Source organism: Lithobates pipiens, unplaced genomic scaffold, assembly GCF_037356315.1.
Source record: "Lithobates pipiens isolate NorthernLeopardFrog02 unplaced genomic scaffold, aLitPip1_a1.2 Scaffold_3, whole genome shotgun sequence".
Lineage (NCBI taxonomy): Eukaryota > Metazoa > Chordata > Amphibia > Anura > Ranidae > Lithobates > Lithobates pipiens.
In genome coordinates this window covers 115,008,759-115,034,680 of record NW_027507790.1, presented here as the reverse complement: position 1 = coordinate 115,034,680, position 25,922 = coordinate 115,008,759, and the positions used below count along the sequence as shown (strand labels likewise).

At 41.9% G+C, this 25,922-nt stretch overlaps 1 protein-coding gene across 3 annotated transcripts in view; it reads right to left on the bottom strand.

The window, feature by feature from the left end:
* The window catches only part of LOX (lysyl oxidase), a 93,331-nt gene that overhangs the window by 55,129 nt on the left and 12,280 nt on the right, over positions 1 to 25,922 (bottom strand). The window contains exons 1-2 of one of the 3 annotated variants that reach the window (XM_077462211.1): positions 21,401 to 22,233; positions 4,147 to 4,255 (exon numbers count right to left, since the gene is read on the bottom strand). In XM_077462211.1, the coding sequence (XP_077318337.1) occupies positions 4,147 to 4,255; positions 21,401 to 22,085 (794 nt within the window). In that variant the 5' untranslated portion in view covers positions 22,086 to 22,233. Of the gene's footprint in view, positions 1 to 4,146; positions 4,256 to 21,400; positions 22,234 to 25,922 lie in introns of those variants that run through there. The other 2 variants (XM_077462210.1, XM_077462212.1) reach the window with 2 other exon arrangements.

Below are 25,922 nucleotides of genomic sequence, written 5' to 3'. Positions count from 1 at the left end.
TGACAGTGCATGCATCAGTGACACTGTACCTCTTGTCCACCTCTTGGAGCATACGCTGCGTGGAATAATGGACAGGGCACTTGAGGCAGAACAGAGGCAGGAAGAGGAGGACTTCCTTGCCTCTCAAGGCCCCCTTTATTCAGACAGTGTTCCTGCCGTGCCACCCATCACACAGGAAGAGGATGAGGAAGAGGAGGAGGAGGATGATTGTGTCAGCATGGAGGTGGAGGCTGGCACTCAGCATCAGCAGCAGTCTTGTAGGGATGATTTACAGTCCCAAGAAACACGTGGACTTGTACGTGGCTGGGAGGAGGTAGCTGCGGATCATGTTGTCCTTAGTGACCCAGAGGACTCTGGACCGAATGCCTCAGCTAACCTACGCTGCATGGCCTCCCTGATCCTGCAAAGCCTGCGGAAGGATCCTCGTATTCTTCGTATCAAGGAGAGGGACCATTACTGGCTGGCCACTCTCCTTGATCCACGGTACAAGGGTAAGGTTGCCGACCTTATCTTGCCATCGCAGAGGGAGCAGAGGATGAGACATCTTCGGGAGGCCTTGCAGAAAGGTCTGTGCAACGCGTTCCCAGAGACTGGGAGGTTACAAACTCCTGGTCCTGGACAACATGTTGCTGAGGCATCGGTCAGAAGGAGCGGTGGAGAAGGTGGCCGTCTGACTGATGCTTTCAGACAATTTTTTAGTCCGCAGCCCCAAGGTATGATCAGTTCCAGCAACCATCGCCAGCGTCTGATTTACATGGTGCAGGAATACCTAGGGGCAAGGTCAGACTTGGACACCTTTCCCACCGAAAATCCTCTGGCTTACTGGGTCTTGAGGATGGATCACTGGCCAGAGCTTGCACAGTATGCAATTGAGCTACTGGCCTGTCCTGCATCCAGCGTTCTTTTCGGAACGCACCTTCAGTGCTGCTGGTGGCTTTGTTACCGATCACAGGGTGCGCCTGTCCACCGAATCAGTTGATCGACTGACCTTCATCAAGATGAATCAGTCTTGGATCACCCACAGCTACCAAGCACCTGAAGCTGATGTAACCGAATAATTTTTTTTGAAATATCACATCCCTTCAAGACTGCCTATGCTGATGTTGAGTGACTGTCCTGTTATGTTGATCGTCTATCCTCTTCCTCCTCCGCTGATATGTTGGAAGAACATTTCTGGCTCTGGGTGATGCCACCAGCCCAATTTTTCTGCCCCTGTTTAACAGGGGCGTTTAATTACAATTTTTGATGCAATGCTTTGCAGCAGGGCTAATTCCTGCAATAAAACTAGAGTATATGGGAGAGGTTGCAGTGTGGTGGCACCAGCACCAGTGCCTAAGGCCCAATTTTTCTGCCCCTGTTTAACAGGGACATGTAATTACAATTCTTGATATAATATTTCACAGGAGGGCCCGTTCCTGTGCCCACCCAGAGTAACTGTGAGGACTTATAGTGTTGTGGCACCAGCACCACAACCACCCAAGGTCAATTTTTCTACCACTGTTCAACAATGGCATGTAATTACAATTCTTGATATAATCGTTCACAGCAGGGCGCTCCAGCGCCCACCAAGAGTCACTTTGAGGGCTTACAATGTTGTGGCAAAACCAACACCTTGTTCTGCCATTTCTGCAGAGCATATAGGGCAGGCCCCTACTTTCAAACATCCAACTTACAAACATCTCCTACTTGCAAACGGAAGGAGACAACAGCAAGTGAGATGAAAAAAGATGGACGACAAAAGAAATTATACAGGGGTGATAACCCTTCCCTATGTTTTCCAAAAAGCTTAAAAATCGTTTTTTTGACTGGAGCTACACTTTAAAAATGTACCAGTTGAAAATTACAAACAGATTCAACTTAACACAACAAACCTACACAGTCCCTGTCTTGTTTGCACCGCCTGTATACTGCTGTTCTGAGTATATAGGGCCTGGGGGCCACACGCATTTCCTTTTTTTAATATGGGTACTGGGTTCCCCTTAATATGCATACAAGACCCAAAGGGGCTGGTAATAGGCAGGGAGGGCTACCCATGCCATTTTTCTCAATGATTTTCAACCATATTGCAGGAACCAGATATAACATTAAAACCGCAAGCAGTTTTAAATGATGTTATTTCCGTTTAATGTCATTTTGTGCAGGGACTGTTCTAAACACGGGAAACACGTGGCACTTCACAGGCATACTACAGACACCCCCCAGGCACCATATTTAAAGGAATATTTCACTTTTTTTCACTTTAATCGTCATTAAAATCAGTGCTCCCGCCAAAACGGCCATTTTTTTAAAACATTTTAGGCATTGACCCATGTCCCCTGGGGCAGGAGCCAGGTCCCCAAACCCTTTTTAGAACTGTATCTTGCATAGTAGCCGTTAAAATTAGCACTTTTAATTTCGAACGTTCGAGTCCCATAGACTTCAATGGGGTTCTAAAGTTCGTACGAATTTGGGGTCCGTTCGAAAGTTCTGGTGCGAACCGAACCGGGGGGTGTTCGGGTCATCCCTAGCGGTGCTTTACCGTAGTTTTTGCAGAGGTTTTCAAGCTGCTAGTGGGCTTTTAATCCCCTGCTAGCAGTCAAAAAATTGGCCAGGGGCGATTTAGGAGCGGTGTATACAGCGCTGCAAAGATGTGGCTTGCAGGACTTTTTTTGGCATCCTGCCAGCGCACCACTCCAGTGTGAAAGCACTTGGGCTTTCACACTGGAGTAAGAGGAGAGGCTCTTTACAGGCACTATTTTTAGCGCTATAGCGCCTATAAAGAGCCTTAGTATGAAAGCAGCCTAAAACTAGTGGAAACAAAAAGGACCATTTGTTTCCACTAGTTTTAGGCTGCTTTCATACTAAGGCTCTTTAGAGGCGCTATAGCGCTAAAAATAGTGCCTGTAAAGAGCCTCTCTTCTTACTCCAGTGTGAAAGCCCAAGTGCTTTCACACTGGAGTGGTGCGCTGGCAGGATGCCAAAAAAAGAAGAGGAGGATCTGGGCATACAGGATCAAACAGCTTTTTTACACAATGCAGAAGATTAACCCCCTTAGGTTCCACAGTGAGTATAAAGGCCCATACACACGATCAGACTTTTTGACAACCAACATGCAAATTAGCTGTTTTGGAGCAACATCCGACCGTGTGTACGCTCCAGCGGACAAACTTTTTTGGTTTTCATCGGACTTTTGTTGGCTGTGCGAACGGACAAACTTTCTGGCAACAAAAGTCCGATGGAGCAAAGTCTGATCGTGTGTACAGAAAACCATAGGACTTTTGTACAAAGTACAAACAGGCATGCTCAGAACCAATGCAAAAGATCAGACAGCAATACAGAAGTTGACCAAAGGTGGCGGTAAAGAGCAGAAAAAACACGCGATTTGGTGAAAGTTGGCTGAAAAAGTCCTGCTGTGTGTATGCAATACAAGTTCAGGGCCGACGCCCCTTGGTACAAAAATCCAAGGGAAAGTTTGTACAAAGTCCTATCGTGTGTATGAGGCTTTACAAGCATGCTTTACTGCATATACAGACTGATTTTACTGTTGTGGGTTTAGTAACACTTTAACTCAGTCTTGAAACATAGACTGGAGTCTAACAGCTCTCCAGCTGGTGAAACAGTGAGTTGGGAGTATGAACAAAAGCAGTAAAAGCGTGAAAGGAGTAGAAACCCCATATATGGCAAACCAGTCAGAAAGTAAAAAATAAACAATGGGGCTCCCTATTTAATTAACTGATGTGTGTGTGAGTGATTATGGGGGGACATCACTGCCCCCTATTGTCATTATAACATAATTTACAATGGTACAAGATGGACCCCAGTTAATTTTAGGGTGTAATAAAAAGAAAAACAGAATAAAAGCCAGTGAATAAGCAGGTATTCAACTAAAAATGGACTAGCATCATGAATTGGCAGCTGAGTGGATTTTCAGCTATTAGCTCATCTCTAGTCATGGTTATACGAGTGATTCTTTGGTATAAACAATTACTTTCTGCCATGTATGTTAGAAAATCAAAAGAAAAATCTCAGTTTTCATAAACCAAAGAATGTTAGAATGAGTCCAGGCATCCTAATAAAAATAGCTTTTATTTAAAGAGAAAAGATTTTTTTTTATTGAAAGAGAAAAGAAACAAACAGATGTGTTTCCATGTGAAGTGCCACACTAACCTTGCCAAGCAGTTTTCCTCAGCGGCACATCTTAAGCTGTACATGGACATTTTCTGCACGTAAATGGAAGACTGAATGTAATATGGATCTGGTACCAAGTCTGGGAGCCCTAGAAACAGAGAATATATCATTTTATATTGTGTAAAAATATTCATAAAACACCTGTCTTTATCAAAGTCCCACTTGAAAATAAAGACAAATTATCTTTTTCAGCTATGATACCTACTTGTGGTATACAAAGTCATAAGCTCTAAATAACAGCAAATAGCCATCCTACAAATGTATACTATAGTAACAGTACAGTAATCTGGTAGTTTAATTGGCTCCTGTCTAAATCAGCCCCTGTATGTGTATGAATGTGAGTTAGAGAACTTAGATTGTCAGCTCCTTGGGAGCAGGGACTGATGTGAATGTACAACATATATATATATATGTAAAGCTCTGTGTAAATTGATGGCGCTATATATGTCCCTGTAATAAATAGGAAACATACATACATTGTTCATCTAATGGTTTTGCAGTTTGTGATTTAAAGTGTATGTATAGGTACACTTTTGTTTGCTGCCTTTACTTCAAGTCCTGAAGATGCAACATGTCTTGAGGATTCAAAGTGAATGGAATTTCTATCTTAGAGAGATGTCACAGGAACAGGTGTCCCCATTGAAGGATGTTCCCTTTCCCCTTTTTTTGTTGATGTTGTAAAATGTTTAGAATTCCCTCCACGTTCTGTTTTAGTGATCTCCCTGGCAGTGACATAGACACCTATACAATTATGATAAAGGGTCTAACCCTTTACCACTATATCTAGAAACTAAAAAATGCAGTTACATACCTTTTAATGTGTTACTAAACCCAGTAAGATTAAAATGTGTCAATAAGACACAAATTAATGCAGATGTGTTTTTATTGATACATAATTAGATGTATTTATTAAACTCAAGCATTTAAAGTATTGGAATTTGCCTTGACATCATCCTTTTTTCAGTCTTGTTTACAGCATTGCCCAAGCTGTGAGAGCGAGACAAAGCACAAGGAACCCACAAACTGTGTTACAGTGCTCATGTATGAACAAGGAACATACTGATTGGAGGAGATAAGAGTGGCTTCATCACTATGCTGCTTCTCCATTTACTGTCCAGTCATAGGCTGGGGGAGAGAGAAGACCTATCTCACTTAAGTTTCCATATAACTACATGTGCTTCATCAGTGTATTTAGCTGTTTTCCTGGAGTTCAGTTTAAAGTGTATCTAAAGCCCAAACATTTTGTAGCTTTGGATAGGGTGCTGAAGACTTATGCCGCGTACACACAACCAGACTTTCCGGCAGAAAAGGTCAGACGGAAGCATTTCGTCGGATATTCCGATCGTGTGTGGGCTTCATGGGACTTTTTTTTCTGACGGACCTAGAAATAGAACATGTTTCAAATCTTTCCGATGGAATCAATCCCTATCGGGAAAACCACTTATCTGCATGCTATTCAGGCGGACCAAAGATGACGCAAGGGCAGCTACTGGCTATTGAACTTCATTGTTTCTAGTCCCGTCATACGTCATCACATGCTAAACAAACGGACTTTGGTGTGATTGTGTGTAGACAAGTCCATTTCAGCGGAACTCTGTCGGAAAGACCGTCAGAGTTTATTCTGATGCAAAAAACGGTCGTGTGTACATGGCATTAGAGCTCTTCCTTTACAAACTCTTGGGATTTAGGTCTAATTACATACCGATAGTTAACATGAGATAACATGAGCTGAAAATTTGTGTCAAGGAAGGAGGTAAGAATTGAACTTGTCTATTCAGAATACAGCTCTACATGTCTACATGTTTCCTTGTTCCTCTGCCTGTGTGTGCATGTGGAAGGGGTGTGTGTGTGTCCCTTTCCTGCAATCAGCTCTCACACAGTGTAAGTGTAGTCTCCCCACACACCCCTATGTACTGGTGGCTGATGAAGAAAGATTTTTAACACAATCTGCACTTTTGAAAGGGTGTAGAGAGGGGAAGACTGCAGATAAACAAGTACAAGTACTTATGCAGGATTTTATTTTATCTCTGTGTATCATCTGTGGCTATTCACTTTACTGGGTATATGTAAGGTTTTACAACCACTTAAAAAATAAATACTGGATAATGTAATCTACTAAAATTAAGATTACGTTTTACAGAGGATATGAATGTGAATATTAGATGTGAATGTGCAGAGCAGCAATTGGATGTGTTGGATATTGTATTAGAAGTGATTGTTAACATGTGTAGATGGTTGTATAATTCTACATAATAATTTCTGAGGAAGTCAGGGAAATTGACCAATCAAATGATTTTAAATATGAGCGTTCAGTGTCAAATTGTAAATTTTTTGTAATGTAAGATGAGCTATATGAAAATATTTTACATATGAAAATGTAAGAAAATATTGCACTTGTGTGCCAGTCAATAGCATTGCATTACAAATGACTAGCAAGGAGACCCTCCCAAAGTTCAGTTGACAAGGTGACAAAGCACTGGTGATTTTTACTCAGCCATGACTCAGAATTCAAAAGACACAGGAGATGTTGTAATACTTGGGATGTCTGGAACCAGGTCTGTTGGGGAACTCTGACTAAATGTTAACAAGTACAGTATTCAGCTTTTGGAATGAAAGAGACATTAACCACTTGCCTACCATGCACTTACACCCCCTTCCTGCCCAGGTCATTTTTCAGCTTTCAGCGCTGTCGCACTTTGAATGACAATTGCGCGGTCGTGCTACACTGTACCCAAATCAATTTTTTATCATTTTCTTCACACAAATAGAGATTATTTTGGTGGTATTTAATCACCACTGGGTTTTTTATTTTTTTGCAAAAAAAAAAGACCAAAAATGTTGAAAAAATTATGTTTTTTACTTTTTTTCTGTTAGTAAATTTTGTAACTAAGTAATTTTTCACCTTCACTGATGTGCGCTGATGAGGCGGGACTGATGGGCTCTGATAGGCTGAACTGGTGGGCATTGATGAGGTGGCACATATGGGCACTGATGAGGCAGCACTGATGAGGTGGCACTAATATGATGCACTGGTGGGCACTGATAGGCGGCATGGATCGGCAGTACTGATGGGCACGAATGGGTGGCACTGATGGCCATTGATGGGCAGCACTGATTGCCAGCACTGACTCGCATCGCTAATGGGCACTGATTGGTGGCGCTAATGGGCACTGATTGGTGGCACTTGTGGGCACTGATTGCTGCCACTGGCGGGCACTGATTGCTGGCATTGGTGGGCATTGATTAGTGACACTGTGTTGCTATATTGTAATCAGGACACTGATGATCAGTGCCCTGATTACATTCCTAGATGTCCCCCTGTGTGGAGATGCCACTGATTGGCTGTCTTCACCACAAACTCTGTCAGTGTGAGGCGAGGAGAGCCGATTACCGGCATCTCCGTGTTTACATGTGACCGGCTGTGATTGGACACAGCCCATCACATGGTTAAAGAGCAGCAGATGCAACTAGTTAAACCTAGGTCTCTAAAGAAGCCATGTGGCCACACAATGATGTTGGACAAGAAGAAGTTCAATCTTAAATTGCAAAGGGATTCATTACTGTTAAAGCAGTAAGGATGTGGAACTCCCTTCCACAGTTCGAGATGTCAGCAGGAAGTGAGGATACTTTCAAAAAACGTTTAGATGCCTTTCGCAGTGAACACAATATACAGGGATATGAAAATTGGTATAAAAAAAATACACACACACACCCACCGCCATCAGGTTGAACCAGATGGATAAGTGTTTTTATTCAAACTTGCCAACTGTGTACCTGCTCCAGACCAACCCACCGACCTCACTACCCTCCTGCTCCCTCTCCCTTCCTTTTGAGGCTGGATTCACACCTATGCATTTTTAGTGCTTTTTGCATTTTGCAGATTTGCACTACAGAACATGTTCCATAGCAAACAATGTTAAATGGACTGCAGTGCAAATCTGCAAAAAGCACTAAAACTGCATAGGTGTGAATCCAGCCTCACTCTTTTCCCTGCCGTTTCTCCTCTTCCCACTTCCCACTCACTTTTATTGCTTTGTCTTTCCTTTTCTCCTTGTTCCCTAGTCTCCCCTAAAAGTCAATGTAACTTATTGCCCATTGTTAAAACTATTTTGTACTTATTAATCTTACATGTTGTTGAATCCTTGAAGCGGAACTTCAGCTACAACACCTATGAACAGAGAAGGGAAGATCCGGATGTCTGCACTTTAGTAACAAAAACCACTACTATTGCAGTAAATTCCAATAAACACAGAACTCACCAGCAGATTCTGTAAATAACAGTGGGAGACAAAATGTTGACACATTTCACTCCTGTCTCAGGCCTGTTTTAGAGCTTAATGATACAGTGGAACCTTGGATTACGAGCATAATCTGTTCCAGGAGAATGCTTGTAATCCAAAGCACTCGCATATCAAAGTGAGATTCCCCATAGAAGTCAATGGAAACCAAGATAATTTGTTCCGCATTGACTTCTATTGCATGCAATATCGCATGTGTCCAGAGGTGGGGGGGGGGGCGCCAGAGAACCTTGGAAATAACTCGGGGACAGCTCGGCTGAACTCAGAAAGACTCAGGAATTGAGTATTCTCAAGAGTTTCCCAGTATTTCTGAATGGCCTTGAACAGCTCTGAACTGTTCCAAGTGTCACTGGCACCCGCACCTCTGGCCAAATGCGTTACTGCACATCCCATTAGCTTGAATTCTGCTTGTTTTGCGAGACAGCACTCGCAAACCGAGTCAGAATAAAAAATAAAAAAATTGCTCGTCTTCCAAAACGATTGTTAACCATGTTACTCACAAACCAAAGATCCACTGTAACCAGGTTGTGATTAAGCACTAGGACAGGCATGAAACGTGTCAACCTTTTGTTCCCCACTGTTATATATGTTCTTGTGAGTGATGTGTTTCTTGGAATTTACTGCAAAAAAGGTGCTTTTATTGCCTGAGTGCAGTCTTCCAGATCTTTCCATCTCTGTATACAAGCTGCTCTATTAGCTGGGCTGGCACCTGGATTGAACGAGAGTACCGATGAGTTTTTTTTACAAAGTGGGAAAATTAAAAGGAACTCTGCCAGGATTTTATTGCTGTCTGTATTCAAGAGGATTTGATGACCACACATAAAATGAGCTGAAACACGGATGTTCACAACAATATAAATCTGACAGAGATTCTAACTCTTTGCTGCTGTACAAAAAAGGTTTTGTCCATGTACCCACATAGAAAATATGCCCACGCTTGGTGACAACCTGGTGATAAAGGGAAATTTTCCAAGCTGGAGGTAAAGATAGCAATAAACACCTGAAATTGGTTTTACCCCTTCCCCACTTTATCCAAAGTAGAAAGAAGTTCCAATGATCCACGCAAAATCTCAGAATTAACAACAGAATGACAGATCAAAACACTAGCTTGGGGTCTTATGTGTTCAACTAACTACTGGAGGAGAATATCCTGTGTTCAATCATCACAGAAAGAGTGCCTGTACGGAAGAGCCAAGAAACACATGATGTAACGTAATATGTTACGTTTTAATCTTCATAACACCATCACATCATGCATTCATTTACTTTATCCTCATATGGGTTCCTGAAAAACATAAAAGTAAGAAAAAATCCAGGTTACCTTCACTTCAAAAGACGGAAACTTTCATTTCCTTCCCTTAGACATGCCGGATTATATGTGCATATTTGTGTTTTCATAGATAAATATATGACTTTTACTTCAATGACATTGAAAAGTAGGTCTTTTATAAGTTCATGTACATTTTTGATCTGAAAGATACCGGGGCTCCTTTGGAAATTAGGAAACCAGAAGTAGTTATGTTGTTGGTACTCTCTGCTGCTGTAGAGGGACTCCAAAGTACAAGGATGTGCATGGACTGTCTGTAAGAAGGAACACCTTTTTGGGGGGCCAAGTTATTTGAAAAGGGGCTGAGATATAAAAGTGGACTGATATTGCTGACCACCTCCTGAATACATTGAAATAGAGAATACACTTACTGAACTTAATTGCACTCACAATCCGCATGTTTAAGCTTCAGGGCCGGTTCACACTGCCGCGATGCGGAAACCCTGCAAATACACTGTGGGTGACACGCATCGCATGTCTCCCGGCCGCAGTTCACACTGCCCTATGCAAACTGCTGGAAGTGCCAGTTAAAAGTTAATGACACCCCCAAATCAGTTCACATATCGCAGTGGGATCTGCAAACTCAGACAGGAGTCAGATCGCATTGGTGTGAACACCTAAGCAATCGAATTCTGCTGCAGACCAAAAAAAAGGGCCCTGTGCGAGTTTGATGCAATTTCAGCCATACTATCTGTATGGCTGAAATTGCATCACACAGAGATCGCATGTGATTTGTAGTGCGATGCAAATCACATCCGATCTTAGACAGCGCAACAGTGGGAACCGGCCCTCAAAGACACTTTTGTAAAAATCTCCTTTTGAAAATAACCAGGCAACTATTCTTTTTTAATAGGGGTCACCTCTGCATTTCTCTCAATATAACAGAAAAAAATCCTAACCCCATAGCTGAGCTCCCAACTGTCCCTGATTTTGAGGGACTGTCCCTGATTTCAAGCACTGTCCCTCATTCCTCCTCATTTGTCCCTCATTTTGGTCTGATCTATATAGATGTATTTAAAATGCACTTTTTATCCATCAAAAAGTGTTTTCCAGCATTAAACCTTGCATCTGATTTCTAAATGGTTGCATTTGTAAATTCCAAAAGCAAATATAAAGGAATAAAAGTGGTTAAAGTGGGTCTAACCAATCTTGTTTTTTTGTACAATTCTCCTTTAAGGGGGCCTGGTAAGGGGGTGTGTCCTATGCCTGGATACTTTTGCTGCTAGGTGTCCCTCATTCCCATCTCAAAAAGGGAGGTGTGTAATCCTTAAGCCCACAATACTCACCTCTGCTCCAACAGTCCAACATCAGCATCTTCCTTGTGGTGTCTTCCTTCGGCCATCTTTATTTTCCAGCCTTTGATGACATAGTTCAAGCACTATGTTGGGAATGTAAATTAAACGGGGAGTGCATCAGCTGTACAGACTAGCCTGCACAGCCGAATTTGATAGGTATGGGGGGGGGGGGGGGGGGGGGGATATATGGACCCAGACATATGGCCTTGGAAAACAGAAGGAAAAAATTGCATTGTTTTCAATTGTTACAGAAATGTAGTGTACTGTGAGAGTGTCTCACATTTGTGTAAAATGAAACAGATTTGTTTGGATACATAAAAATCTTGTGCTTTATGCAGGTTAGAAATGCTATAGCAGGCGCACTCACCCGCTACACGGTGGGGGAGCTGATTCGGTTGGCCGCTGGCCACCCATGATCACTCCATAGAGAGCCAAAATGGGGATCTGTCAATGTATGCAAACGCATACCCGTTCTGTCAGGGGAGTAGAGAGTGATCGTCTGTTCCTAGTAATTAGGAAGAGTGATCTCACTTCTCCACCAGTTAGTCCACTCCCCCCACAGATTGAAACACCTCCCAGAGAACACATTTCACCCCATGATCGTACCCTAATGTTAACCCCTTCCCTGCCAGTGACATCTATACAGTATTTTTATAGCACGTATCACTGTATAGATGTCAATGGTCCCAAAAAAGTGTCTAAAGTCTCTGATCTATCTGCCGCAATGTCAGTCCTGCTAAAAATCGCTGATCACCGCCATTTACTAGTAAAAAATTTTTTAAAAAAATTCCAAAAATATATTCCCCATTTTGTAGACGCTATAACCTTTGCAAAAACCAATCAATATGCGCTTATTGCGTTTTTTTTTACCAAAAATATGTAGAAGAATACATATCAGTCTAAACTGATGAAGAAATATGGTTTTGCTATAATAAATATCCCCAATTTTAAAAGAAAGTAAAAAAATATATTTTTTCAAAATTTATGGTCTTTTTTGTCTATAGCGCAAAAAATAAAAAAACGCAGAGGTGATAAAATACCACCAAAAGAAAGCTCTATTTGTGGTGAAAAAAGGACGTAAATTTTGTTTGTGTACAGTGCCCCACAACCGCGCAATTGTCAGTTAAAGCGACGCAGTGCCGTCTCGCAAAAAATGGCCTCTGAACCTTCAGGCCTTCTGGTTAAGTTCCTGCTCTCCAGCCTGGGGCCTCGGACACCCCAGGCCTTCAAGCCTGCTCCTGATGGTCACATTGTGCAGCCTCTCTCGACCTAGTCTCTTCCCATTTCCCCCAGGAAGCATGTGACCTCCGTATATATGTCTGTCCCGCCCCTGCCCATACAAATTAATGATTGGGCCAGGGCCACATACACGGGCTGCTCTTCAGTTCCTGCCCCACCTTCTTTCCAGAACATTACCCTGGAGAAGCAAGGGAGGTCCTCCAGGTTGAAGAACAGGTGGTCACACCCCCCTCTATTCTACTGCTCCTCCCAAACCCAGATCAAACCCACCAGGCTTAAACAAGAAAACAGTAAGGCACTGGAAATTTCTCCTGACTCTAACCTGTTAGCACCTATATACACCCCTATATACGCTATATACACCCCCCTTTAAACTCACAACTGTGTCCAGTTGGGGAAAAGTAATCTACGAACCAGGGAACAGTCCCGACCTACCTCCTAACCACTAGGTATCTCATACATTCCCAAGGTGCAATGTGTGTAAATACAGGAACATGAAAAGGAATATGTACAAAAAAATCACATCACATTCCATTTATCAATTCCTGACTATCAATCGGTATACTAAACGAACAACACAAGGAGAACTGAAGCACTGCCCCCGGGAGGGAAATACTTCAATTACCCCAGGTCTTCTTGCGTTGACTCGAACAGCCATTCCATCCACGTGTACCTGCAAACAAACAACCTATCCTTCAATATATCTATACACATTATTAACATTATTAGGCAGCATGTGTGATCCTGTCAGGACTTCCATTCCCTCAAAAGGAGTAAAATAGGCTCCTGGCGAATGCAACCTGAACAGACACGCCAACATATATTACAAGAGGAAACCAGATTACACCCTGAGGGGCTCCAACAGAAGTCCAGAACTTTTAATCAGAAACTTTGAAGCAAAGGGATAGACAGGGACAGCAGGTGATGGTGTCCATAGCTAGCCAGGCAGTGATGCTGTCGCCCTGTGTAGGAATTTTACATGGGGATAGCCCACCCTAACCCATCTGCACACTTGCAGTCCATGGCAAGTCCAGCACTCCTGTAAGACCACATTACAAGTAGTACCAGGGGTCTGGCAACCTTCTTCCTGTGTCCCCTTCCCCCCTGACCGAGAATGAATACGATTTTGTATGTTGACCTGGCTTGTGGACCAGGACTCTGTCTTTGTAAATGGCCCTTCCCTGCCGCCACTCACAAAAGATGTCCTGAAAACTCACCCATATCTCGTGGTCAGATGTCCGTTGGGGTTTAGGTACATGCAAGTAGTCTCAAACAAGGTCACTCTTCCACTGCTCAAGGGAGGCCTCCACTGTCTCCATGACCTTGTCTGGTACATAAGGAAAGTCTAACCCCCATTCCTTGGCAACCCTCCTTTGAACATGTCGTTGAAACCGAGACAGCCGTGGCAGCTCCTTGGGTCTTTCCGCACAGGAAGAACACATGCGCCCGGAGCTCTCACAGCCCTCTGCTGGAAAGTGGGTGCCCTGTTTTTAGGGGCATCTGAAAAGTACTTGACAGGGAGTTCTGGGGGTGCTGGGAAGGTGGCTATGCTTTCTGGAGCCCCGGTGGAAGCACTTAACGATGTGGAGCTTTCCAGGTACCACTCACCCTCCCCACTTGAGCAACCATCCTTAGGAGAGGACCAAACAAACAAATGTTCTAATGATCCAAACCGCTCCAGCACTTCTGGTGAACCCCAGTCTATGGCTCGGCCTCTGCTTCCCCTGTCTAGCTCACCTGAGGAGTCCCCCTCTACTACTGGTGGCTTCTTCTGAACAGGTTCCACAGAGGACTTACTTGTGACCGGGTCATCTGGGAGATTCCTTGGGGACTGCCTATCAACCTCCGGTACCCCAGCCAGGCCACAGGCCTCCCCCACAGATCCTACCTGGACCTCCGGTACTCTGGACTCCTGGGAATCAGTCTGGATCTCCTCTGCAATTGTCTCAGATGTAGCATAGCTCTCTCTGGCCTTCCGGGCTTGAGGCAGGCAGAGTCCGGTGGTGATGCTGGCATAGAAGTATCTCACCTCCTGCTGTTCAGGTCCCAGCCTCATCAGCTGCATGCTGCAATGGCCGTACCTGGCCCAGGCGTTCATCCCCAGAGTAGGCCTCCAACAACCGGGACACAGCAGGCATAGTCTCTCCACTCCTTTCCTGCCTCCTAGTGACAGCCCACCAGTAGATTCTAAGCGAATACCGGTGTCGATAAGGCTCTGGTCCTGCATATCAGTGGTTTGCTGAATGGCGGGTGTGCTCTGAACACTGCCCCATCTTCCTCCGCTGTGTAAGCAGCACATGGCATGCTGGACACTGGAGTGAAGCCTTTCCTCCTGGGCGTGGTCACGCCCCTGGTCTTGTTGGTTCGGCATGTGAGGAAATGTAACAGTACATTTCAACAATACGCGCCAGCGACCCCTGGTGGCAGGCACTGTGGAATTACACGTTAAGCAGCAGTCACTGAAAAACACAGTTGAAAATGTCACTTTGCAATGCCTCATTGTAAGAAACCAACAGCTCCCTGGTTCCCAGCCGCACCTCCCTTGGTGTCCATGTTTTATCCACGGGCTACAGCGACGTGCAACTCCCATAGCATTTCCATATGTTAAGCAGGACAGTCTTTTTGCTGTAATGGGTCAGCAGTACCATAAAATATCTTGGGGTGACCTCCATGTAGCGCACTACTCCCTTGGGAGCTGCTAGTGAAATTCATTACAGTACTGCTGGTTTAACCCCCGTTTCTTCCACCCCACTTGAGTAACAACAGACACAGCTCAACAGTTGAACAAGGAGCATTTATTTCATTTGCTGTAGCATGTTGTATATTGGTGATGCAAGGAAGTATGAGCTGCCTCTTCTGCTTGTTCCATGTGAGTAGTTAGAACCCTTTCCCATGGCGAACTGGCCAATGCCCCTCTGAAAGACATCTTGGTGTATAGGAAAGCTGGAAGTCCCAGGCCTCACCTGCCTCTCTCGCCTCCTGCCATTCCTCCCCAGGTCAGTTCAGGAAAGTCCAGGCGCCCCTGGTCTACTCTGTCTGCTTGGCAGCTACTTCCCAGTTACTGTGAAATGATCCATCCCAGCCGGGATGCCTGGTTTCTTTTCCCAGGGTTTCAAGTGTAGATTGTAGAATAGTACCATCCAGCTCTGAGGTCTCTGAACCCTCAGGCCTTCTGGTTAAGTTCCTGCTCTCCAGTCTGGGGCCTCAGACACCTCAGGCCTTCGAGCCTGCTCCTGATGGTCACATTGTGCAGCCTTTCTTGACCAAGTCTCTTCCCATTTCCTCCAGGAAGCATGTGACCTCCGTATATTTGTCTGTCCCACCCCTGTCCATACAAATGAATGATTGGGCCAGGCCCACATACACGGCCTGCTCTTCAGTCCCTGCCCCGCCTTCTTTCCAGAACATTACCCTGGAGAAGGGTAACTAGTGAACATTGTAATGCCTAGTACACACAATGAGAAAATTGGATGAAAAATACAGCTTTCTTTTTTTGCGATAATCTGTTCATTAGTACACTATTACATTTGTAGCTTTCCAGAGCCGATCACAACTGTTCATCCCAAATTATCCAAGGGGACAAACACAAAAATGTTTTCGTACGATACCAGAATGTGCGATTTTTTTCCTTTATTTAGTACAGTATTTATCCCCAAAAAAATCGGAAGAGCAAGACCATGCATGCTCTGAAACAAAAGAATGCATTAAAATACAATACAACACATTACATAACTTCCGGAGTTGTATTCTGTCGTATGAGAATTTTCATGACTTTAGTGAGCTCTTCATTTTTGTTATCAGACTAGCATGCAAAAAAAAAAGAATCAGACGATCATTTGTCCTATATTCTTATCGTATGTACAAGGTTTAAGCATGGGTTTGATCTAATAGGCTAAACAATGCATGTTCCACCAGTTCTTTCTCTCCAGCTCTCGCAAATTAGGAGCTGTAGTTAAAGCGGAACTTCAGTCATTTTTCATCTCTCCACCTAATAAATCTTCTGCTCTTGTTGTTTTAACTTTGGATAGTAAAACATTTTTTTTCTGTCAGTAAATACCTTATACAGCCCACTTCCTGTTTCTTGTCTGGTAAAAAGCCTAGGCTTATGACATCATGCACGGCTCTCTCTCCCAAGCCTCGTACACACGATCAGATTGTTGGCCAACAAAACTGTGGACTTTTGTCTGAAGGGTGTTGGCCCAAACTTGTCTTGCATCCAAACGGCAAGGAAATGTCGGCCAACAAATATACAAACGTAGTGACGTACTACGTGGTTTTTCAGCTTCATTTTGCACTTTTCAATCTGTTTCTGAACGGCTGTACGTCAACCAGACATGTTGCGGAATAAGAGGAAATAATGTTTTATTTATTATTGACCTTGGAGTTATTGCTTTGACATTATTTTTTTGGTTGAATAATGATTTGATTTGTTATTTTCTATATTTTTGGATGCATAAAATGCACTTTTTGGTTAAGTTCTATTGGCAGATAGCATGTCTAATTTTATTTGTTTTCTTTTTTTAATGCACAATAAAAAAAATTGTATAGAATAATACTTGGTTATGTGTTTTACTTCAAATGACAGTTTGGGAGTAAGCAATTACATTTATAAAAATACAATATAAAATTGATAAGGGACACCAACATAGTTGTATATTTGATCCTAAAAACTATGGGATAATGGTGTTATGGTATCTTGCCCAAAAAAAAAAAAAAAAGCATAATAATATTATTCTTGATATCACTAGGAAAAATAAGCCTTTGAAAATGTGTTTGCAATAACTCCATCAGTATCACCAGCAAAGCAGCTTCATTATTAACCCATTAAATAACAAGAGAATGTGCGCTGCATTTCGAGATTTCATAATTACCACGTCATGAATGTTTGTTAATTCTCCTTTACGAACGCTAGTTTACAAGACTGACCGCTTCTGGCTTGTCCTTGCTTCCAAGCATTCGTGTTCGTAAAAAAAATCCGACAATAGACATTTGAGTACATTTTTAAAACTTGCTATCCAACATTTGTCCATGGAAATTCGACAATTGTCCGATGGAGCATACACGGTTGGATTTTCCGCCAACAGCCTGTCATCACACATTTCCCATCAGAAAATCTGATTGTGTGTACGAGGCTTTACTCTCGTATGTGTTTGCCAGGAAGGGTGGGGGGGTGAGTCATAAGAGGGGCAATCAGAGCTGCAGGTGTGTGCCTGTGTAAATACAGGAAGTGAACAGGCAGCAACTTCAGCTGCACACAGTTAAAATTATTGCAGCCAGACTCAGTGGATGGAGATTTCTGTAGCATATTTGGCAAGTACAGATACACAGTATATATAAATTATGCAAAGTGGTTGGAGGGAAGCTCCAGAGTGGCAAAGATGTTTTTATGACATATTATGTGAGCAGACTACAGTGCCTCTTTCATAATTAAAATTGACATTAAGGATGAGCTGAACACCTCCCTGGTTTTGTTGCACCAAAAATTTTGCAAGAACATGCGAACACCATTAAAGTCTATGGGACACGAACATGAAAAATCAAAAGTGCTAATTTTAAAGGCTTATATGCATTTATTGTTATAAAAAGTGTTTGGGGACCTGAGTCCTGCCTCAGGGAACATGTATCAATGCAAATAGTTTTTTTAAAAACTGATGTTTTTTCAGGAGTGAAAAAAACCGGCATGGGATCCCCACCAGTTCATTACCAGGCCCTTTGGGTCTGGTATGAATATTAAGGGGAACCGCTGAACCAAAAAAATAAAAATTGTGTGGGGTCCCCCCAAAATCCATATCAGGCCCTTCAGGTCTGGTATGAAAATAAAGGGGAACCCTGCGCCAATTTTTTTTTAAAAATGGTGTAGGGGTCCCCTCAAAATCCTGGTACAGTTCAGGAGGACGACGCTCTCTTGTCCACCACTCTTTTCCTGCGGCCTGCCAGGTTGCATCCTCGGATAAGGGTCTGGTATGGATTTTGGGGGGGACCCTACACCATTTTTTTAAAAATTTGGCGCAAGGTTCCCCTTCATTTCCATACCAGACCTGAAGGACCTAGTATGGATTTTGGGGGGACCCCCACGCAATTTGTTTTTTACATTTTTGTTTCAGGGTTTCCCTTAATATTCATACCAGACCCAAAGGGCCTGGTAATGGACTTTTTTTTCCAATGAGTTTTATATATATTGCCGAGACCCGGCAAGTCATTACAGCCGCGATCAGTTTTGAATGACTTTTTTCCTTTAGAAATGTCATTTTGCTGTGATACTATTCTAAACAGGAAAAAATGCGCCACTTTACAGGCATACTATAGACACCCCCCAGATATGATATTTAAAGGAATATTTCATTTTTATTGTTTCACTTTAAACATTAAAAAAAAAAATCGCTGCTCCTCAAAAAAATTTGCATTTAAAAAAAAATATTTGCATTGATACATGTCCCCTGGGGCAGGACCCGGGTCCCCAAACACTTTTTATGACAATAACTTGCATATAAGCCTTTAAAATTATCAATTTTGATTTTTCATGTTAATGTCCCATAGACTAACGGTGTTCCGACGGCTTTCAAATTTGCCCCGAACACCGCATATTGTTCGGTGTTCACCGAACAGCCAAAGTTCGGGCCGAACCGTTCGCCCATCCCTGCTTGACATAATATGCTATCTCTGTAAATTATGAATGCTGCAGCCAAGTGTGCATGGAATACATTAACTTTACATGTACATTGTGCAGTAAATTTGGCAAACAGCAGAACATTTTGTGTGTTATCATGTCCAGCTGGATAAGCATATACTGTACACTGAACTGCATGTTCCTACCTCTTGCTTTTTCTAAGAAATCATATTCCCTACATACCGAGCACAGGAGGTTGAATGAATACATTTCTTTATGTGTAAGTGTTTGAAATCCAGAATATTACTTTTTACTTTTTCTCAGCAGTCAAATTGTTGGTAAACTAATGCCATTCATAAAAAAAAAAATATTTAAACAATAATTGAAATAGTTGACACTGTATTGACATTTGCTGTGAAGCAGACTAGTGTGCTATGTTATTACACATGTTAGGCTTAATGTACATGGGACATTTTACAATCTCTCCTGAGCGTCTTACCCTGACAGATAGTAACCGATGTTTAAAAACGTCTGCTTTGCCACGTTTACATGCCCCGTTTAGAAGCGTTTTAAAATTTTTTTTTTTTCAAATAGTCAAAAATGTAACCCCCCTGTAAATGAAATGTGGCTAAAGGCGAGTTACCCCATTTACACATGTTTACAAGCTGTTACTGGCGTTTGGCGTTTCAAATGCCTCTGAACATCTTACCTGAACTCATTTTTGCTTTCCACTATAAATGACCTTGTGTACATGTACTGATAAAATAACATAGAGGATAGTTCAGGGGCAGCTGAAAAAAAATGCCCAACTTCTCCTAATCATCCGTTTACCATCAGCAGGGTAGATGAAGCCTTATGCCGCGTACACGCGGTCGATTTTTCCAAAGGAAAATGTTCGATGGGAGCTTTGTGTCAGAAATTCTGACTGTGTGTAGGCTCCATCAGAAATTCCGACACAAAATTTGAGATCTGGATCTCAAATTTTCCGACAACAAAATCCATTTTTGTAAATTCCGATCGCGTGTACACAATTCCAATGCACAAAGTTCTGTCTATTGAACTTCAATTTTCTCGGCTTGTTTACGTCACCACATTGTGTGACCGTGTGTATGCAAGACAAGTTTGAACCAACATCTGTCGGAAAAAAATCCCATGGATTTTGTTGTCAGAATGTCCGATCGTGTGAAAGCAGCATTAGGGTAACATGCGCTATTGGCATTTTCAAGAACTCAGCAGAATGCAGGAAAATACCCCTCCAAGGTTATGGGTTTAAATTACTAAAGGAGTAGTGAATGTTCACTTTGCAAAGTGCATTTTCACCTATCTTAGTGAAGTAGGTGACACTGTACTCGCTTCAACCATCCAATCGTATGAAAGCCAAAAGCCTGTTTGTTTCAGGTTGCTTGCACGTGAACAGGTGTTCTTTGCAAAGTGAATTTCACTTTGCCTTAATTACTAAGTTAGGTTAAAGTTCACTTTGCAAAGTGAACAATCTCTGCTTTTTTACTAATCCAATCATTTCTTCAGTAATTGTGAATTCTGATCAACTCGGGCAGACTGTAAAATTACTGTAAAGTGCAGTTTGATTCTACCCACAATATCAGTTCAGTTTCTTAAATATTTGTTGTCATGTTCTCTAAGATAACAAGCATGTTTGTAAGCTTATTTTATTAGGCTCCATTCACACTTTCTGCCTGGGATTCCACAGCGGGCAATGCATGTTTGGGTGCTATTATTCTTTAGTGGCACCCCAAACGCAATGCAATGCTGATGCGATTGTCATGCAACAGGATTGTGTGGCACACCGCGTGAATCTTGTCACCTGAAAAGGAGAAGGAGCTTCTTTTCAGGCGACAAATGCACATTGGGCTAGCCCTTTCAAGCGACATGCAAAAGCTTGTGCAAACTGCTCAACCAAACACTACGCATCAGTGTGAGTGTTGATAGATGTTTATCTTATTACATTGGCTATATATATATTGATTTGCTCACATGTCATTGCCATTCACTGTCAATGGTGCCCTAACACATTACCATGCACAGTGAGTCAGAACAAATGGTGCATGTACCGTATGTTTTTTTTCTCTGTTTTGGTGCAATGACCGCTCATTCATTTGAACTGTGTTAACATGACACTTGTAAAAGCACAAACACGTGTGTATTAATACACTATCAACACAGGTTTGAAAAGACCCTTATGAATATCCACAAATATATTACAGGTATAATAAACTTGCAAAACTCAATTATACAATTAGAAGTTCTTTTTTTTTTTTTTCAATAAAAACTGCATAAAGACCGAGCAATATAGTACATGGCATTATATTGTTTTTCTATTTTTTTTTTATTGCTGTAGAAAAATGACAGCTATTCTGACTGGCTGCTATGGATACTTGCTCTACATTCTTTTAGCGCAGTCCACCCCCCAGCGTCCCCCATATAGACATGCATTATGCTTGATTCTTACCATGCTGAAAGTATCGCATTCCATATCCTGGCCTCCGCCTAAGGCTTTCTCTTCTCCTTTCGTAAGTATCAAACTGGTTTTGATAGCGATTATCTTCACTGTATTTATAGGGGTTATATGGGTCATCTCCTTGAAGTCCTTGCGTCACTTCCTGTCTGATGCTATTGACTGCTGTAGCATTCACTGTCTGTGGCTGCTGCCTATTAGATGGATGAGGTGTACTTTGATGTCTTGCTCTAATAGCATCCTCTCTTGTCCTCTGTTGTCCTGTAGCATCACCCGCACGACTTCTGGCTCTCGATGCCCCGAAGGATACCTGACCGGAAGAGTCTCTTAGCCTTTGGGGGTTAGTGCGTTCTAACCCTGAAGTTTGATCGTTACCAGGATTAGAAGACTGTGGACTTCCAGGTTCAGATAAGGATGTACTGGTATGATTTCTGGCACTTAGCAATAGTAGGGACCTACTAGGTGTACTTTCAACAGACTCTCTTCTCCTGGGAGGTTGGTACTCTGAGCCCTGGCTGAGCAGGCTGTAGACTCTTCCACTATTTTGCCATTGCACCCTATGCTTCCAAAAAGCACTGTGGCTACTCTGACTTCTATAGCTTTGACAGCTACCTTGCAAACTGCAGTAAAAGTAAACGGCAAGTTGCAGTAAAAATACACTGCCCATTGTGCAACCCATAGTCTATACTTTCAAAAACAGAAAAAATAAAGTAATGGATATATACATAAGAAGAAGTTGAAAGCTGAAAAAAAAAAAACAAGCTTGGGATCTAAATTGAAGTAGTAGCTGCAAAGTTCCTAGTAGGGAGAGAGAAGCAAGACCCTTCTCATCTTTCTAATATTTTGCTGGTGCTAGTAATACGAAGTGGGGAGGGGGGCTGGGAGTAATGTTACTAGACCTCCCCTAAAACTGGAATTTTATAGAAAATGCAAGTGCTTGGGTTACACTGGAATCCATGTATCTCTACTGACATCAGTGAAACCCTGTAATGTAAATAGTGTATAAAATTCTTCATTTCAAGGAGTGGTCTCTTGAGTGTACATGGGGGTTTTCAGAGTTTCCATAGCTTTTTTTTTTTCTTTGAAAATAAAGAAAACAATTTCTGGCTGACTACCATTGTGCTATTTATTCATGTTATAGACTTAGAACGTGCAATTTGACATATCATCAAGATCTGTTTAAACTCCTGAGCTCACATAGAAATGCATGCTGAGGCTGCAGAGTGTACAATGTGCAGAGTACATCATGAGGTTCCTGTACAGACAGAGGTGAGGACACTATATTACACACTGCTCATCCTGGAGGTAATTGTCAAGGAAAAAGACTAAATCCAGACACATCTGGCAGCTCGGCACTGCCAAGCTGTGCTGGAAACACAGTGGATTTTTTTTGTTTGTTCTCTTTCTTTCTTAGAAATAATGCTTTAGGGATAGGGTCATTTTTAGAAAAAATGTTGGTATGGTGGTGAAAATAGTTTTTAAACTTGTAATTCTTTTTCATTTATTTGTTTTCTTTTTTAGAATTTCTAGAAATGATTTTTTAGTAAAGGTGATACATTTCCTAAATTAATATGTAAAAATTGTAACTGAAGCTAAACAAACATCTCAGTTATGGAGAGGACACCAGCATAGTCCATGACCTGCTAGCCCCCTATAATGCTTAGGGAGGTCTATTGGGAGGTCTTCAAAGGCAGCATGGTCCCAGCTCTGGGACTTTTTTCACAGTATATATTTCATTTTTGTTATTAGTCGATTTGGGAAGAAGATCATTGTGGATCCCTGCAGTGTACTATTTGATTGGAAAAAAAAAAGTACTATTGTCCAACCTTTTTAATAAAAATATCTACCTTACCTTGAGGCTACATTTACTTGCTGTATCTTTGGCGTGTTTTCATCAGACTGCACTTTGCATAGGAATGAATAGTTATGCATGTAAAATGTATATAAAAAGAGAGCAAATCGCACCTTAAACACAGTAGGGTTGATTTACCAAAGGAGTAGAGCATGTTCACCTTGCAAAGTAAATATGCTCTACTCCTTTATAAATCAACCCTATTGCAATGTAACGTAAGTGAACAGCCATCAGGTATAAAGATGAAGCTCTGTTCTAATGGGCAAAGTTCTGGCAGTTCCTGGTAGTGCTGAAGCTTGCCTGCTATATGCACATTCTTATTTAAAAGTCAGCCGGTCCATCATAGTGATGAGCTGATAGCAATGCGAAGGAATTGAAAGAGAAAAGGTGAGTTTTGATACTACTGTCAGCACTTTGCTCATCCACACCGCTATGTGTTTGGACATAGCAGCAGGAACCTGTAAACTGCTACAGGTATTTAAAAAGAGCTCTAGGCGACAGCGTTGTTTTTCTGGCATGACAGAGTTCATGTAATATTTTTCAGGACAAGCAAATGATTTATGTGATTTGTGTATGTTTTTTCACACTAAAAAGACTTACTATAACCATTAAATCTAGAACACTTATTTGTTCTGTGGAATATTAAACCCTCAGGACCAGTTCCCACCACATGCAGTCCAGTGTGTTTTTTTCTGCCTCAAATGTATTGAAAGTAGGTTATATGGTTTCCAATGGCATAGTTCACACCAGTGTAATCAGTTTTCAATTCCAATTGCTTTTCAATTCCAGAAAAAAAAAAAGTAGAAGAGGCTGCATTTTTCCTGCTCTGGACTGTGCTGGAACGCAGTAAAACACATCAAAAACGCACTGGAACGCATCAAAAATGCACTGGACCGAAGTCCAGTGGGGAAAAAAAAACAGGAAAAAAAGCATCTGGAATGCATCCAGAAAGGCTTTAAAAACACATCTATAATGCACCGAAACACGTTAAAAACGCACATGCAGAAACGCATCTGGAACTGATCCGAAATGAAAAGTGTGTGAACCAGCCCTCAACTAAGCACTTTCAGCAGCAGATTATATCACTAATGCAGCGTACACATGATCGGAAATTTGGCCAGCAAAAGACTGATGAGAGCTTTTGGTTGGAAAATGCGATCTTGTGTATGCTCCATCGGACTTTTGCTGGCCGAATTTCGGCCAGCAAAAGATTGAGAGCATGTTTTAAATTTTTCAGTCGGAAAAAGTTCCTATCCGAAAATGCGTTTGTGTGTATGCAATGCCACCACACAAAAACTCACGCATGCTCAGATTCAACTACGAGACAGAAGCTATTGAACTTGCTTTTTCTAGTCCCGTTGTACATGTTGCACGTCACCGCGTTCTTGACGGTTGGAATGTGGTGTGAGCTTTTTCCGACCAAAATTACAGAGAACAAAGCTTCTTCATATTTTAATTCTTGCTTATGTTCCAGTTTAATGCCTCGTACACACAATTGGATTTTAAAACTTTTACAAATATATGGTCATTGTTATAAATAGCAGCAAAATGGTGGTTACAAAAGCTAAATGTATGTTGGCTCTGATATGGCTGTGTATTTTTTCACCTACTTTCTTTTTGGCCTTCATTACATTTTAAAAAACACATACAATAACGTACTCGAATTTTTTATGGTCTAATTTGCTAGAATAGTCAAATCAAAGAATGAGTTCCGCACTCCTACCTTATGCCGCGTACACACGATCGCAATTTCGGCCTGCAAAATACCGATGAGAGTTTTTCATTGCCAAATGCGACTGTGTGTTTGCTCCATTGGTCTTTTGCTGGTGGAATTCCAGCCAGCAAAAGATTGAGAGCATACTCTCAATTTTTCGGTCGGGACAAGTCCCTATCTGAAAATGTGATTGTCTGTGGCAATTCCGACATGAAAAATTCCTATGCATGCTCGGAAACAATTTGACGCATGCTCAGAAGCATTGAACTTAATTTTCTCAGCTCGTCATAGCGTTGCACGTCACCGCGTTCTTGATTAATTTCAGCAAACTTTTGCGTGACTGTGTATGCAAGGCAAGCTTGAGAGGAATCCCGTTTCAAAAGTCGTCATATTTTTTTCCGACGAGAAATTTGATTGTGTGTATGCGCCATTACTCTGTGCGCTAAGCAGCTGGTCTAATTAACTCAAGATAATGCAATATTCTTATTTATTTGTGCTGCACGTGATAATTCCCTAGCGCTGTCACAAATAAAATAGTATCTCTCAAAATGTGTCCCTTTCCTGTGTCTAAACAACATTATTATTGTATACTTTATTCATTGCATATATAGTCTATATATAAAATTGTATAATTATGATCATAATACAACAATAACAATCTTGTTTGCTATAAAAAAAATCCTAATAATAAAGCAAAAAATCAATTCATAATCTCAAACCTTTGTCATAAAACAATAGTTTTGCTTTAAGAATGCCCAAATATTAAACATCCAGTGTGAAAAAAAAAAGTAATAAAAGTGCGCTTTCTTCTGTGCTCAAACATATAAGATCCTTGATATGAATCATCAATGGTGCTCCCACTTACTGTAAGCCGCGTACACACGATCGGATTTTCCGACGGAAAACGCGATGACAGGCTATTGGTGGAAAATCCGACTGTGCGTATGCTC